Here is a 15,532-nt window from a genome sequence, read left to right as displayed (position 1 = left end):
TAGAGGCGCTCTGTGAAATAAATATTTAAAAAAAATTGATTTAAAAAAAACACCCAAAAACCCATTTAGTTAATACATGCTGTCACAAATACACCTTTTGTAATGCACAATGTATGTCAATTCAGTTTCCTGAAAGTAGTGCTATAGACCTAGCTGTTTGGTTAACACTAGAACCATAATTATTAATTTCTTAAAGTATTGTCATTCTTACTCTGGACCTTCTCACCAAAAATTAATTAATAAATAAACAGATTAAATAATAATAATAATAATAATAATAATTAAATGTCAATATTAAAATGTACAGTAACAGGCAGCTATAATGTATATCATGACCACTGGAAAAGTTAGGCTGCCGTTTCTGAGGTAAAATAGAACAGATTTGCCCTTTTTGTAATGAGCTTTTTGTATGAGTTTGGTCTTGGCAATAATATAGAATTCATAAGAGCTTGTCTGAGCTAATGGATTATCTCTATCGACATTATTCAGCCTGTTACTTTTCCCTTTGATTTTGAGATTCTGACACAATCTGTCATGCCTGATAAAATTGATAGGCCTTAGGAAACAAAATAATCATCCTTTCAACATTCTTCTGAAACAAGTACCTTTTTCAGAGTTTAAACAGTTTTGCAGCACGCCATCTGCTCCATACTGTAGACACAGGTATGGCTGCATTATTAAAAACACTGAACAAAAATGGCAACTGTTGATTTCGAAATATCAGGCAGATTCACCTTTAAGTAACACTGGCTTGCTAAAATTATCAGAACCAATTTAGCTGAACAACTAAACCAACATGTAAACAGAACCGTCATCTTTACTGCAGATAAAAAAAAAAAAAAAAATGAGACAGAAGCAAAACAAAAACGTTTCATTAAATGCCCTCCCCTGTGGCACAGCTAGCTGTCTCTGTGGTCAATTATATATCTGAATAACTGTTGGGCATTAATGCTTAAGTAAAGATGAATCTGTTAACATTCTATGTGATTATTATTATTATTATTATTATTATTATTATTATTATTATTATTATTATTATTATTATTATAGTATAAGCTTGATTCATAAAACTCCAGTTTTAGAATGTTCAGTTATGTTACCTCGCCTGTAACTGTAATTACTATTACAATTATTAATTTTTTAATTATTACACAAATTATTAATTTTGGAAATACAAATGTTGACCTAAATAATTACTAGTCCTGAATTTATTGGTCCTAAACAAATAGCAAAACTTACAATACTATACAGTTTTTTCTTTCAGCTACACGTTTTTGTCTTCTTTCAGCCCACACCAGTGACAAGTGTCCGAACGACTGTATTCTATTGTAGCGTGTCAGCAAGAAGAACAGCAGAGATGTTATTGGGAAATTCACGCTCTTTTATTGGTGCCACTCCCTCTGGCCGGTTCAAAAAACACTTATTCACTGGCAGACATGAACTACTTTAGATGTGTAATGACTACAGTATAGGATACTGACCTTAAGGTTAAGGTTTCGGTGCAGGGAGAGGATTATTGTTTTATTAACTAAAATATGATAGCCAATCAGAGTGCAGTGTCCTGGCAGGAGAATTTCATGTTACCTTTGTAAGGACAGCCATTTTATTAGCCCTACCCTTGAACTTGACCCAATAAGAATAGACATTTAAACAGCCACTCACATCACAGTATACCCAGAACAACAGTAATAACACAATGCAGTTACAGGTGGAGCAACAACAAAAAAAAAACATGACACAGAACATCATACTATTATACAGGTAGGTCCACAAAAATTGCCGATCGAACAGTAGCAATGTCTTTGTACACTGCCCACCTTCTGAAAGATGTTTTTTTCTTTATATAGAAAGAGTAGTGCATGATTGACATTATTAAGCGTATTGCCGAAACCCAAGTTTATCAGTTTAAAAAAAAAATTCTGAATAGTTCTTAGGGGGTGTTTTTTTTTATTATTATCGGTTAAAACCGAAAACCTCAAGACCTATTTATATGTTACTATGCTTTGTCTGAGTATGTTCTTAAGTTCGATGTAAAGGCAAGCTTATGGAAAGTTACTGATGAGGACACATCGGTGTGTCTTGTACTCATCTGTTGTTATCTCTTGTAGTAATATATCTTATTAGCAAGGTGTGTGTTTCAAATGCATTTATTGTGAGTATGTTTATTAGAAGGACCAAGAGGGTACCAAGCTATACAGGAAAACAGTGACAAGGGAACAGTGCATGGTACTGTAATGCCCTTTGTCACTCTGTAAAAACAGACATGAGTAGTGGGAGTGATCAAGCAAATTCTCTATTCATTTGTGACAAGCTGGCTTTAGTGGTGATGTGAGACCAGAAAGGAACACAGCACTGCAAGGTGAAATGGTGACTGAAACGCGCTATTGCGCGTATTTAATAAACATACAGAAAATAAAAGGTTGAACAAAACACAAAAACTGTTACAAAATAGAGACGCGCGGGCCAAAACAAATAGACAGACAGACAAACGGTGGACGAACAGAACACAAGTACCGTGCTGGCACTTCCACCACGCAATAGCAATTGTATTTATAGTTATTTCTCCTCTCTCATCCAATCTCCACTCACCGAACACCGAACAACCCCTGAGTGAGTGAAAACGTGCCTCTTTTATGCAGCTGTACCGAGACTCGATTGCTAATTAATCATTCAATTGGAATCTCGGTACACCTGCATGTGAATTAATGGTGCTGCCCGTGCTTCCACACTAACTACACTTTATGCACGTGATTGTGAAATCCTTGTGCCTAAATACACATATACATTTTAAACACTCGTGCTCATAACCCATATTATATCCTGTGTACCAACTACAATACACCAACATTAACACGCAACATACAACACAGAAATACACACAGGGGCGGGGAAACATTGCCACACCATTCTTGCCATGCTTGAGGCAATACTTTTATTACAACAACAACTGCAATTAAAGTTAAACTAAAGTATAAATGTTGTTTTATACACCATAGATTTTACATCATATTTATTTAAAGAGAGTCAAGTGAGCCAATATACAGCATCGTCTAAGGCTTGATGACTTCCAGGAAATCTGTAAAATAAGTTTGTAATTTGTGTTTGTAATATTATTTATCTGGATTTCATTACATCACAGATAGACTTGAATGTTCCTGGATACTTGGAAATTGGACATTTATGTTTAAATTAACATATTTGAAGGTTTGAGTAATTCTAACAATTACATCTTCAAATTATTTATATGGTCATGGCATTCTCAATTCTTAATAGGGTAACAGAATGATTTGCAGGATATTAATTGCTAAAACCCGAGGTTAAATATTCATAACATGAAGGCCACATGTTTTAGCCTACCTAGTATAATGAGATCACTTACAAATAAAATAGCACTGTTATGTTAAAGAAGATTTTTTTTTTCCCCATCACTTGCATATAAAGATGTTTTGTGAATGGGGTATACAGTGGAAAGTAATCACTGCAACAGAGCATGATGATCTAATGCATTTTTCAGTGTCTCCAATGTCTGAAATACCAGTCTATTATTAGTTCGGGCTGAATGTGTTATATCGCATAGGCAGTTCATGCAGTAAACGCTGGACAGAGTGACGCACATGGAAAAGCATGACACTAGCAAACAGTATGTGTATGAAGCTAATGGTGTCATGTGGAAATGCAGGGATACCTCAGGCTAAGGATGGAACCCAGTCAAATTGAAGTGCTAAACACAACTGAGGTGTCAGCGAGGCCTAATCAGTGCCACTGGGATTATCAGTACATTAGTGAATAGTCTCTACATGTCTGTCTAGTGACCTCTCTATGTCCTTTACAATATAAAGGGGTCTAGTATTAAGAAAAAAACATTCAGAATACAATGTATGGAATTAATGTTGTTAATAGACAGAAAATAAGTTTACATATGTATACACTCTGTAGATAATGAGATATATATATATATATATATATATATATATATATATATATATATATATATATATATATATATATATATATATCACACACCATTTATGTTGCATCTTTTGTTCATTGTGTAACCTTCACATGACATATTATCAGAGCCAGTATTTGATATTTAATAGTCAAATGTTGCTATATGATTAGTGATGCACTACTGAAAATGTATCTGGCTTTTGTTAATCTGAAAATGATTTAACAAGTTGGCTGATATTTTTAAGGTCACTGTTTAATCATGTTATCTCTGCACTGTTTTTAATGCAATTTAAAAACTTTTTTTCCAAACACTCTGTAGTTGATTTTATTCTTTATTTAGCTGCAGGTGGCCAATTGTTTTTTGGATATACAATAGCTTTTTTTTATTCATGGGTAACCGACAAAAAACGGTTTCTTGGAGATAGCTTTTCCAGAAACGGATGAATATGCCTTGCTACACTCTGATAGGTCACAGTATGTATCAAATCTAAAACAGCTGAACCAAAGGCTGGCATCAGTGCTTCATAAGATCTGAAGACCTGAAGCTCTGTCTATAACTAGCCATGGAAATCAAACGTACAAAATCACTGACCTTTTCTTCTTCACTCGTGGGCTGTTTGACACAAACCTAAATAATCCATTTATTGTTCAATTTTAGGATTTATGGGTTTCATAAAATTATTTGTATTTTAAATATAAGTATTTTTTCTAACATTTTCAGTAGATTGTCAGACGGTTTTAATGTAAAAGCTATAGATTTTTCTGACATTCACGTCTTCAGTATTTTTTGTTATGTGGGTATAGAAACTATAGAATGTCTGAAGTACATATATTTCTAAACAATCTCCTAAGATGAGGCGATTAAAATCAAACTAATTAATATGTGGGGCACAAAAAGATGTGTTCAAAATATAAAATACAATGTCTTTAATTCAAATAAGATTTACAGTATGTACCAGTGTATTTTCTTTAGTTTACTGAGTTGTTAAAACAAGAATATGTTAAACTAGAATTTGCTCCTGCTTCTAAGTAACAAGCACAATATTCCAAATGTAACAGCCCACACATTGCATTCCTCTTTTCATTACAAATACAAAAGTGGTCAATTAAGACAGTGTTAAGAGAAAATGGGAGTGGCTTATTGTTTTAATGTTATAAACAGTCTTTTCATATACATAGTTGGATTAAGGGGGATGTATCCCTCAACAGCTATCAAAAGGCAATTATGAGCATCTATGCTTAAATCAAATATGAGTTATATTTTACATTGTCATGTAAACTGGACAATACTTCAGTTGACTAAAAATGATCTTTAAATCATTCATATTGTACTGTCCAAATATTATACTGTTCTAATATGGCAAATAAAACCTGTTTTAAAATTATTTTGTAATTCTAACCTGCTTTCCATGCTTTTTCATAGTTATAACTGACAAGAAAAGGTGTTATGTAATACGCTGTTCAGAATCTTACAATCATTGTCATATAGGTGTGTGCCCTGCTTTGGTTTTTGGCTGCTTTTCAAAAATGAATTCCTTTGAACTTCAAACCAGCTCAGTGCTGACATGCTGCTCCAATTCATATAACTGGTATAATGTCATTAAATTTTTGTGGAAAAATCACTTTAAATTCTGGAAAAACTCTTGCAAGTCTTGAAAAATAATTGTGCAAAACAAAGTTATTAATTTTCGGGCTGTGTTTTAAGGTTCGTCACGTGGCATTCCTGCACTGTGTTTGTTTATTTTTTTCACTGGTAACAGAAACCGTTTGACAATGTGTGCATACTATAAATCACACATTAAATGTCACTTACATGCAAAAATTGTATCTTTTGAATATTATGTAAACAAAAGTTAAAATCCACTACCTAATTGTTATAAGTAGCAACTCTATATGGCGCCACTTCTGTGTATGGAGAAGGGTATAGTGTCCAAAGCACCGGGGGTGGGGGGGGGGGCACTTGGGTACCTCTAGTGCTTCGCTAAAATATGTACTGAATACCTATTGTACAAGACAGTGTAAGAGAAGTGCTATGGTAGAATATGTTTGATTAATATTAGTGCTGGGACGAACAGGATTTTCATTTTCGGATATTCGCTCATAATTTAAATATTAGTTTGGATATTCATTCTTTTTTAAAAAAGTAATAAAAGCCATTATATTGCCCAGAATGCAGGCAGATACAGCATAGCAGCAGGGGAAGGAGGGCGTGGCCCCTGTGTGTGTGCCTTTATTTGCAGCAAGACGTTACACTATGTAACATGTTAAAGTAAAAGGCCGCAAGGGCTACTGAAGCAACCTCGCTGCTTGATGGCTATTTACTCTTTCAGAGAACCGGGGTTGCATCTGCAACCTTACGTTCTCTTTCAATTCGAAAATAGCCATCAACTAATGGGTACTGTATACCAAAGCAGCTAGGCGTGAGACCATGCGGCAGTAGGACGTATGATGATGTGCACGGAAGTGGATGGGTATGCACAGGGGCACGGGCATGGATGTGCATGGGGCACAGGTGTGCAGGGGGTGCACAGGCACGGATGTGCACGGCTACACGGAGGTGCAATGGTATGCACGGGGTGCGCAGATGTGTACTGTATGCACGGGCACGGCTGTGCACGGGGAGTGCATGGGTGTGCGTGACGCTGCGAGGGTGTGGTGAGACACACTTGGGGAATAATCCCTCAGAAAACTAATTTTAGATCTGGAGATCTAAGCCAACACACAGGGGAAAAAACTCCATGTGCAGCTAGGTCTGGAGCAGGCTATGGTCTAATAAAGACCGCTGCTGAGTGTATAGCAGGCTATGATCTAAAAAGATTGCTGCTGTAGTGTTCCGTCTGGCCCACGGCCAACACACACATACCTTGTGTTTCTCTCTGAAAGAAACAAAAACAAATGTTAGTACAAGTAATAAAATATACAGGTAATAACAATAAGCTCTCAAAGTAATAAATAATAATAGTAAGCGAGACAGACACAGAGTCATCAAGCTGAAAAGAGCGAGAACGCTCGAATAAGCGACTCAGCAGAATGCTTAAGGGACAGTGCCAGCCGGCATGCCGAATATGACAGCTAAAGGCGGGCGCAAAATTCAACCGAGCCCGGTGAATTGTGGTCCGCGCTCACCGAACGTAACTAGGTTTTCAGTGAGATAAACCTGGGGAAGGCGCAGCCGCCAGCTTCCCGTGCACAATTAAGGCAACAGGGGGTGCAAACACTGAATTTTATTTTTTAATAATCGCAGTGTTGTAGAACAACAAAAAGATTATGCACAATCCTGATCAGCAGCTGAAAGCAAGAAAGGCTGGGCTTCCTATGCTCTGCATAGTCATTCAGCACCCAAGGGGCGGGGCGCTGACGTCAGAGCTACAGAGGCCTAAAGGCAGCTTTTATATTAAGCACAACATAATCCTAGCACCTGATGGTGATACCCATTAGTTGATGGCTATTTTCGAATTGAAAGAGAACTTTAATTTCAAAATAATGATATGGAAATTCATTAAGCTATTTCCATAGATATTATCATGTAAATAGGTGATAGTTTCTTGTATGTACATGATAGATTCTGTGTTTTCTTTTCTTTTTTTTTATTATTATTTGCGGTTCAAGGCTTCTGTAGTGGAGCAATCCATTCACCCAGAAGCTTGTCTAGCCTTTCGTATGGATGAATTGATTAATTCATTTATTAATTGCTGCACAAATTGATGAATGAATGTATGCATTGACTAATTCATTTATGAATTGATGGACAAATTGATAAATTGACAAATGAATTGATTAATTGAGTGATGAACTTACAAATTCCTTGATTGTTTTGGCACAAATGGCGCTCCATACCACTGAGTGTAACTGATTCTGTTGTTGTGAACTAATGTGTAGAATTTTTTGTTTTATAGTGGAAAGCATTCATTTTTTTTTTTTCTTTCAGGAAAGCCCTTACGTATGTGCTTTCCAAATACTTTTATTTAAAAGAAGTATCCTGCTTACCATGGGCCCAGCTTTTCATAATGTAAGAAAACTGATAAACTTTTTTCTATTTCTACAAAAATGTTGTTCAGTGATTCTAGGGAATCATTTTATCTAACAAGCAAGCTTTAAAGTACAGTACTCTGCCACCTACTCATCACTTTTTCTCTGCCACTGATCAGTATTACTAATAACAGGAAGAGCAGACACAATCCATCTGCCAGACTCTTCCTTTCTGGCTGCCTTGTGTGCTGCCCGCCCCAGACTCCAGACAGGAAATCCAGACAGAGCCATTCATCAACACTACTATCATCTGTCTGGTTTTATTAGCTCTTGGATGTTATCACTCAAACAGGACAGAATGCAACGACTGTCCAATTCCTTTAAATTCACCTTGCATAGCTGACTCCCACAAGCCAAAGTCAGAGACTTGGAGACTGGGTAGAGGATATTTGACCTAAAATACAATATTTTCAAAAGCACATGTGACCATTTATTATATAAATATAACTCCATAAAAATGTTATATATATATATATATATACTATATATCAGCTTGGGCAGTTTAATTATACAAGGTAGGCGGGTAGGTTACTATCCACTGTATTCTTATCACTATAATTCTTTAGGACAGGGGTACATTAAAACAATTCTGTATTCAGAAGACCAAAACTCAAACAAACAAGCAAAATATCCACTTATTTTGAAGGTTTAATCTATCATAACTGTCAAAGTTTGGAGACTGGAGAACTGCTGAAATGTACTTATTTTATATGTATGACGGAAATTTTTCAGTATTTTTACGTTTCTGCTTTTGTACTTTAATATTGATGTGAAAAAACACTTCATGGATGAAAAGTTAATTCATCTCATATAATTATTACAACATCAATTCTTTGAGTCTGATTCAGAAAGTGTTTCCATAATTTCCATCTGCTGCTGATAAGTGATCTGATTTTGTTTTCAATGCCATTTTCATATGGCTTTTAATGATTCGTAATGATTGAGGCTAAAAGGCATGATTATTCAGCATATGCTTTGCGTCACTGAAATAGTGGGGTCATACCGACCTTCCAGAATTCACATTTTAGTTGAAAAGCAGACAAGGTCACCTTTTCCTTCATCTTCAGATCTCGAGATTCTTGTCTGTCCTTGACATTTATATTTAATTCATAAATCAGTCTGATGCCCTGAACACATTTTCAATCCACCCCTAATTTGCCTTTAAAACAGACAAATGATTCATGATCCGGTTCTGATTAGATCCAGTCTCGTCTCCAACCCCAGCTGGTCGAGCCTCCGTTCTCAGTGACGATGGTTGTTTAAGCATACTTGTGTTCCATGTTGTGGCAGGGTGGAAGCCCTGCTAGTGTAAATAGTTGCATAAATGTAAGTTGGGCATGTATTGTTTAAATCTATCTACAAACAAGTTTTGGCCATTCCCTAATTAGGTAATTGAGTGCTAATTGGGGAATGGCCACCACGCTACCTTTTAACACTGGTGTCAGTGTTGGATCGTGTCTGTGGGGACTAAAATAAATAAATAAATAAAAATAAATACAACATGCAGTAATTTGCAATGAAATTATATAATACAGTAATCCGTCGTGTATCCAGCCGTAAAATATCCGCCCTCTTCAGTAACTTCACCCACATGTACAGCGCTAATGCAAAATGGCTGCAGGAAAGCAAAAGCAAGTTGTACTTACAATTTAAATTTTTTTATTGTTTTTTTTTTTTAACACAAATCTATGCATTTTGCTACTGTGTAAATCACCCGACACTAATGTAAGTGTACAAAGCACTGTGACAGAGCAGCAGCATTACACGATAGATTTTTTTTGTGTAAATGTATATTGTAAATAGTGTGTATTTATTGTAATTAATTAATGAAGTACCTGGCGGTCCTGAATTACCAGGTGTGGAATCCAATCAGCAAGTAGGTGTGTTCCAGCGGGACGTCGGGTATAAAAAGGTTGGATTTTTACCTCAGGGCTACTGCAAAACCAAAGCCAACTGGGCTAAAGAAGCTGAAATTCACCAACGGCTGTGTGTCTATGTGTGAGTGAGTGAAAGAGCGAGAGAGAGAACCTGGGTTATTGAAACCGCCAACAGCCAGTTGAGTAGCTGGAGTTCTTTATTATTGAACAGAGAAGATTAGTTCAGAGATTTTAGATCCCACCAAAGTTTTCATCCACTGTGTGGTGTGTGCTCCGTGCTCATTGTTGGTAGTGTCACGCGAGCTGTTCAGTGTGCTGATGTGTAAATTAATGCGGGGCATATCAACTTCAACCTCTGTCTCGATCTCCTGCCGGTCACTCAGCAGCAAATGCACGCACCCACACAGCAGATGGCTACCCTGTCACAAGCACTAATACCCTGTATCATTCTAAACAAGAGATTCAGGGGAGCACCCTAACAAAAGTTGACTCTCAAAACAATAATTGTGTGAATATAATAATTGTTATGTATAATGGTACTTAAAACAGGATTTGGTCCCATAGTTGGATACACGACGGACTACTGCACGCAGATAAAGGTTTATGTAGCTTTTGGGTTTTATAGACAAACTGGTCTATAATAGGCTATATACTTGTAATCAGACTATAACAGTTAACACACAAAGCATGACTAAAACTGGTTACTTAAATTGGTGAATAGTAATCTCAGTTGGAAATGTATAGTCAAATACATTCTAAAATAAACTACACTTACCGAAATAAATTACATCCTGTAGGCAGTAACATGATACAGTCTAATTATAGGATTACAGTGTTTTAAGAAATGAGATCAAACCCTCAACATATTATTTAATTTGTTACTGTATATTGTCCACAGAAACGTTTTTATTCTGCAATTAAGACAAGGGCAGGTGAAATCAAAATTCTGTGCACCACCTTAACTAAGGTAGGATAAACAGACTTTAGTATTAAAACACAACTCACAATGCAGCCCAATTGCTTGGAATTAAAATAAAACATTACATTGAAACCAAGTATCTAGATGGCATTGTGAACTTTTCTGAGTAGTAATAAATCAAATTTAGAGATATCTTTAAATGAACAGGGTGTTATTTAGATATCTCTCTAAATGATTGAGAGATATCTGGAAAGTATTTAAAGACATCTCAAAAACATTTAGCGATATCTTAAAACTATTTAAAGATATCTAAAAATGCATTTTAGATATCTCTTTTAAAGAGCCATTTAAAGATATCTGTAAATCGTTTTGAAATATCTCTAAATGTATTTTAGATATCTTAAAATGATTTAGAGGTATCTTTAAATATTTAGAGATATCTATAAATTAATTTGATATATCTCTAAATGAGAATTTGGCTTGCCATACAAAGTCATTTTAAATAAGTGTCATCTTCAGCCAGCCTTTCTGCATCTTTTTATTAGGTGACCAGAGCTGTCGTGACTTTGAAGTTGTGGGGTGATGTCAAAGTCAAATTGAAAGAATGTGAAGAGTGAAACACAAAATAACATCTTTGTTCCTTTCATTTCCAGAGGTTAAGATGATCTGATTGAATTACTGGTGTTCATGTCTGTGTCCATTTACATAACTCAAGCTGAAGATCAGGCTTTCATTTTCTTTCTTTCTTTGCCCTTCCCACTCTTCTCTTTGATATTAAGGATTAAACCACATTTCACAAGGAGGTGAGTTGCTCTACAGTATATAGTCTGTGCAAGCGCAGTGCACTCTGCCATTTTGTTTTAGGTTTAGCAAAGAACATTCTGTTCCAGAACATCACAATAAAAAAAAAAAAAAGGTAGAGAAACTTTATTGAAATTCTTGAAGCCAATTTATGCAATCTATTATAATAAAATATGCACACTACAAGAGGCTTTTTTGTAGTTGAAAATTCGTGCCAGACAAAATGTACAAGTGTCCTCTTCATGTATTGTACATGCCAGTAAAGTACTGGAAATTGGGATTCCATCTTCAGGTCCATTAAGTTTAACCACTTTTATATGATAAAATATTCATTAAGCACTTCATACATTCATACAAAAATCTAATGCATGATGTGCAAGTTTAATATCTATTTGCCTACACACACACACACACACGTATGTTATGGTTCATGTGTAAAATCAGTCAATTTAGAAAATAACCGGTACATGTGTATTTACCAGCTTGGTGGTCAATCTATAATATAACTAAGGAGATGGTAGTTGTAATGCTACAGCATTTGAGGTGAATTCAGAAATAAAGTAACATCAGGGAGCTTAATGGCAAAAAAAAAAAAGAAAAAAAAAGATTGGTTATGTACCAGGGTACATTTTTTATTTTTCTTAAACTCCAGCCTTATTTTGCTATTATTTCATTAATCTTTCTTAATATCTCTGCATCCCTTCTTGCATTATTATTATTATTATTATTAAAAAACAATTTATGTATTTAGCAGAGACCTTGTATTAATATTTTGTCCTCTATATGGACATGATTAGAGACAGATTTCTGTTTTATTTCTAACAATTTGTCCACCTTGTCTTTTGCTTTATGTAAAAAAAAAAAAAAAAAAAAAAAAGCACTTTAACGATTTTGTTCTAAATCAAAATTTACCATAGGGCAAATTAGATATGGTAATAATGACATCTCTTCAGCAAAACTCATGCCTCTACTAAGTATGATTTAGTATTATTAAGTTGAACTCATTTAGCAAAAAGCATAACCTAAGTGCACCCAAAGTAATACAAAAATGACTATAAAAGATTTAGAAGTGAGTAGTTTTTTGAGATTTACGATTATACTGTAAATTTACAGTATAATCGTAAATCTCGAAAAACTACTCACTTCTAAATCTTTTGTAGTCATTTTTGTATTTAGTATAAATACATGTTAATTCGGATTCATATGTTGTTTTTTTCTGACTTTATGTGAACGAAAAGACACAAAAGATACCATGCATTGGAGTCCCCACTTAGATAGTATGGAGCAACATAAATCCCTATCTGGACAGTACAAAACGACGCTCACACACTGCTGTGTGTTTGTGTAATGCAAGTACACTATGCAAGTACATTGTAGGTAACTGATATAACATAGTTGTAGTAATTAGGCTGCTAACTGTGTTTCATGGTTCTATCAATATAAAACTTCACCAGGTTCATAATCCTTTATATAAAATGCACCCCACATTATAGTCCACAAGAACTGCACCAATGCATGCATGCTATTGTGTCTACATATATACGTGTGTAAACGAGCCTTGTGGCTCGAGTTCATATATATATAGACAAATAGCTGATGCGCAGCGGAATTCAGAATATGGTTGAGCTGCATTTGCCTGCTGCTTTGCAGTTTTCTGATAGAAATGTTTCTGTCGAAGCTCTGTGGCTACCTTCAAGATGAAATCTCTACTACAGATATTTCTTCCGGTGCATTCCTTGTACTAAATAAAGGAATTGATGACTGCTAGGTCCAGTACATTGTAAAATACAGCAATTGGTCACTGGCGAGCAGCGGCTTTCACTAAGTACTGACATGTCATCTGGTCTAAAACATCCAGTCAATACTATGTGTCATTGTAGAAATCTAGTCTCAGTTTTTTTCTTGCCAACAATCCCAATGGCAACTGATGTATGAAGGGAGCTGAAAATAATTACATTCTTTCTCAGTTTGCAATTGTAAACAGTTAGTGTAGCACAGTTATTGTGTTTCAACATTGAACTGGAGTACAGCTGTGGTTGCAAGTTTTGTGCAGATGGTGGAAGCTCTCTTCTTGCTTTGTTCACTGTTCCAACCAGGCTGTTTTTTTTTTTTTCTTCAGCTGGTTTGCCAATCATCAGTTTCTATCCTATGTGCCTCTGTTACAGTACAGCGTTAAATGTGGTGTAGCATTCGCATATCGATCAATAAATGAAAAACACTGAGCAGTTAAAACATTTTGTGCAACCCGTCTTCCCACTGCATCAACACCGAGATTTATAATTACCCAAATAGTGCCATCCTTCCTAGTCTTCTGAATGCCTGTTTGTGCTGGCGATGCAGCTGGAGTCCCTGTCCTCCTTACCGCTCCAGGTGAAGCGGCTGGTTTTCAAAGTTATGTGCTTCCATTTTGCGTCCATTCGCTTGCATTTATACTTGTAATCACTCATTAAATAAATATGTTTCCTAAAATCTCTTGAAAGATTGAAGACAAATCCTGCATAATATTTTTTCTTTTTTTAAAAAAAAAGGTTAATTCAGATGTTTTCAACATGGCATGAAACCTAGGTTTTATGATGAGGGTATTAGAAATAAAAGCACTTGCAAGTTAGCTTGAGATCTAATTAAGATATGCAATTTGACTTATCCTTCATTTCAAAGTCTGGCAGCTTTAAAGTGATACTTTCATGAGCAAAAAGCAGGGGCTTGTCTTTGTATAATGCAAATATTGGACAAAAAGCTTCCCTGTGGCAAAGAAATTTACTAGGGGCACGTTAGTTGACAGATTCTATGGTTTTTCACTTTATGTATTTATTTGCACATTTGAACACACTAAATATTTGTTGGAATATTATGTATGTTTTATTACTATTAGTAGTAGTAGTTATTGTAAAATATTGTTGTATTCACATTGTACGGTACTGTGTTTGTGTCACCTTTCACTGTGTTTTGGATTTCAGTTTTTTTTTCTTTATTGCATGCCCCTGAAAACGAATGAGAGAAGATTGGCTTCACCTGAGTGAATAATCAGCCTCTGGTGATCTTCATTAAAAGCCCACAGTCGGACAACCAGAGAGAAAAAAAATAAAATAGCCGCAGCAGAGGCAGGGGAAACAAACCATGGTGTTTTTTGGAAACAGTTTTTGCAGGACGGCAGAGACCAGAAAAGAAAAAGAGACAAAGTTGACCGAAGACTCTTAAGGAAAGAGCTTGACAAAAGTTGGCAACTGTGGACCACTCGATTTCGCAGAATGTACATTTCATTCAGAATTGTGGCACAATCACTAATCCTGTTCTCAATTGTGTAGACTAAGGCAATGGTGTGTTATAAGCAGATGTATTTTTCTTTTTAGTCATTTAAATAGATTTTATTTGATCTTTTTATACTTTTAAAGATAAGCTTTTAATTGAACATGCATGCTGGATGGTTTTCTCTCTTTCTAATACGGTTGGGTCATGTGCTGTTCCCCACTAAAATATACGCCAACCTATTAGCTGCTGGAAGTTTAAAGTGGTGTATGTCATGACTACACAACAGAGCTTGTATATAAATCACGTCAATTACAGATTTCATAAAAGCTGATACAATTAAATAAAGGGTCAGTGTATGTTAGGATCCCAAGCCGAAATACGACCCCATCACCTTGGGGTTAAATTACTTTTTTAGATAGCTGAAATCGTGTTGTGTTCAGCTTGGGGTTGTCTTGCAAATGATCCCATCGAGGTGCAGAAGATTCACTTTACCCAAAGCGTTTTCATCACTTCATTTAAAAATGAGATTGAATTATTATCCAGGGAAATAAATAATACAAAAAAAAAAAAAAAACCTTTAAAAAACCTGTTATTGCTGTAATAAATATTTTACTAATAACATAATAGTACTCACTGGAACTGGATCCCTGATATTTGTATCCAGTTCGTTGGTATTAAAGCAGGTACCTGATTTCAAAGGAACCGA

The 15,532-nt window shown here is 35.4% G+C and overlaps 1 protein-coding gene across 6 annotated transcripts in view; it reads left to right on the top strand.

Moving 5' to 3' along the window:
- LOC121318350 (putative interleukin-17 receptor E-like) overlaps positions 1–15,255 on the top strand; it is a 44,923-nt gene extending 29,668 nt beyond the window's left edge. Inside the window, exons 11-13 of one of the 6 annotated variants that reach the window (XM_041254910.1) lie at positions 10,756–10,824; positions 11,430–11,579; positions 14,579–15,255. In XM_041254910.1, coding sequence (XP_041110844.1) covers positions 10,756–10,819 — 64 coding nt within the window. In that variant the 3' untranslated portion in view covers positions 10,820–10,824; positions 11,430–11,579; positions 14,579–15,255. Of the gene's footprint in view, positions 1–10,755; positions 11,070–11,429; positions 11,580–14,534 lie in introns of those variants that run through there. The other 5 variants (XM_041254912.1, XM_041254916.1, XM_041254915.1 and 2 more) reach the window with 5 other exon arrangements.
- The last annotated feature ends 277 nt before the right edge of the window (positions 15,256–15,532 follow it).

This window comes from Polyodon spathula, chromosome 7 (genome assembly GCF_017654505.1).
Source record: "Polyodon spathula isolate WHYD16114869_AA chromosome 7, ASM1765450v1, whole genome shotgun sequence".
NCBI lineage: Eukaryota > Metazoa > Chordata > Actinopteri > Acipenseriformes > Polyodontidae > Polyodon > Polyodon spathula.
The sequence above is the reverse complement of the archived record's forward strand: the minus strand, read 5'-3'. Positions and strand labels throughout refer to the sequence as shown.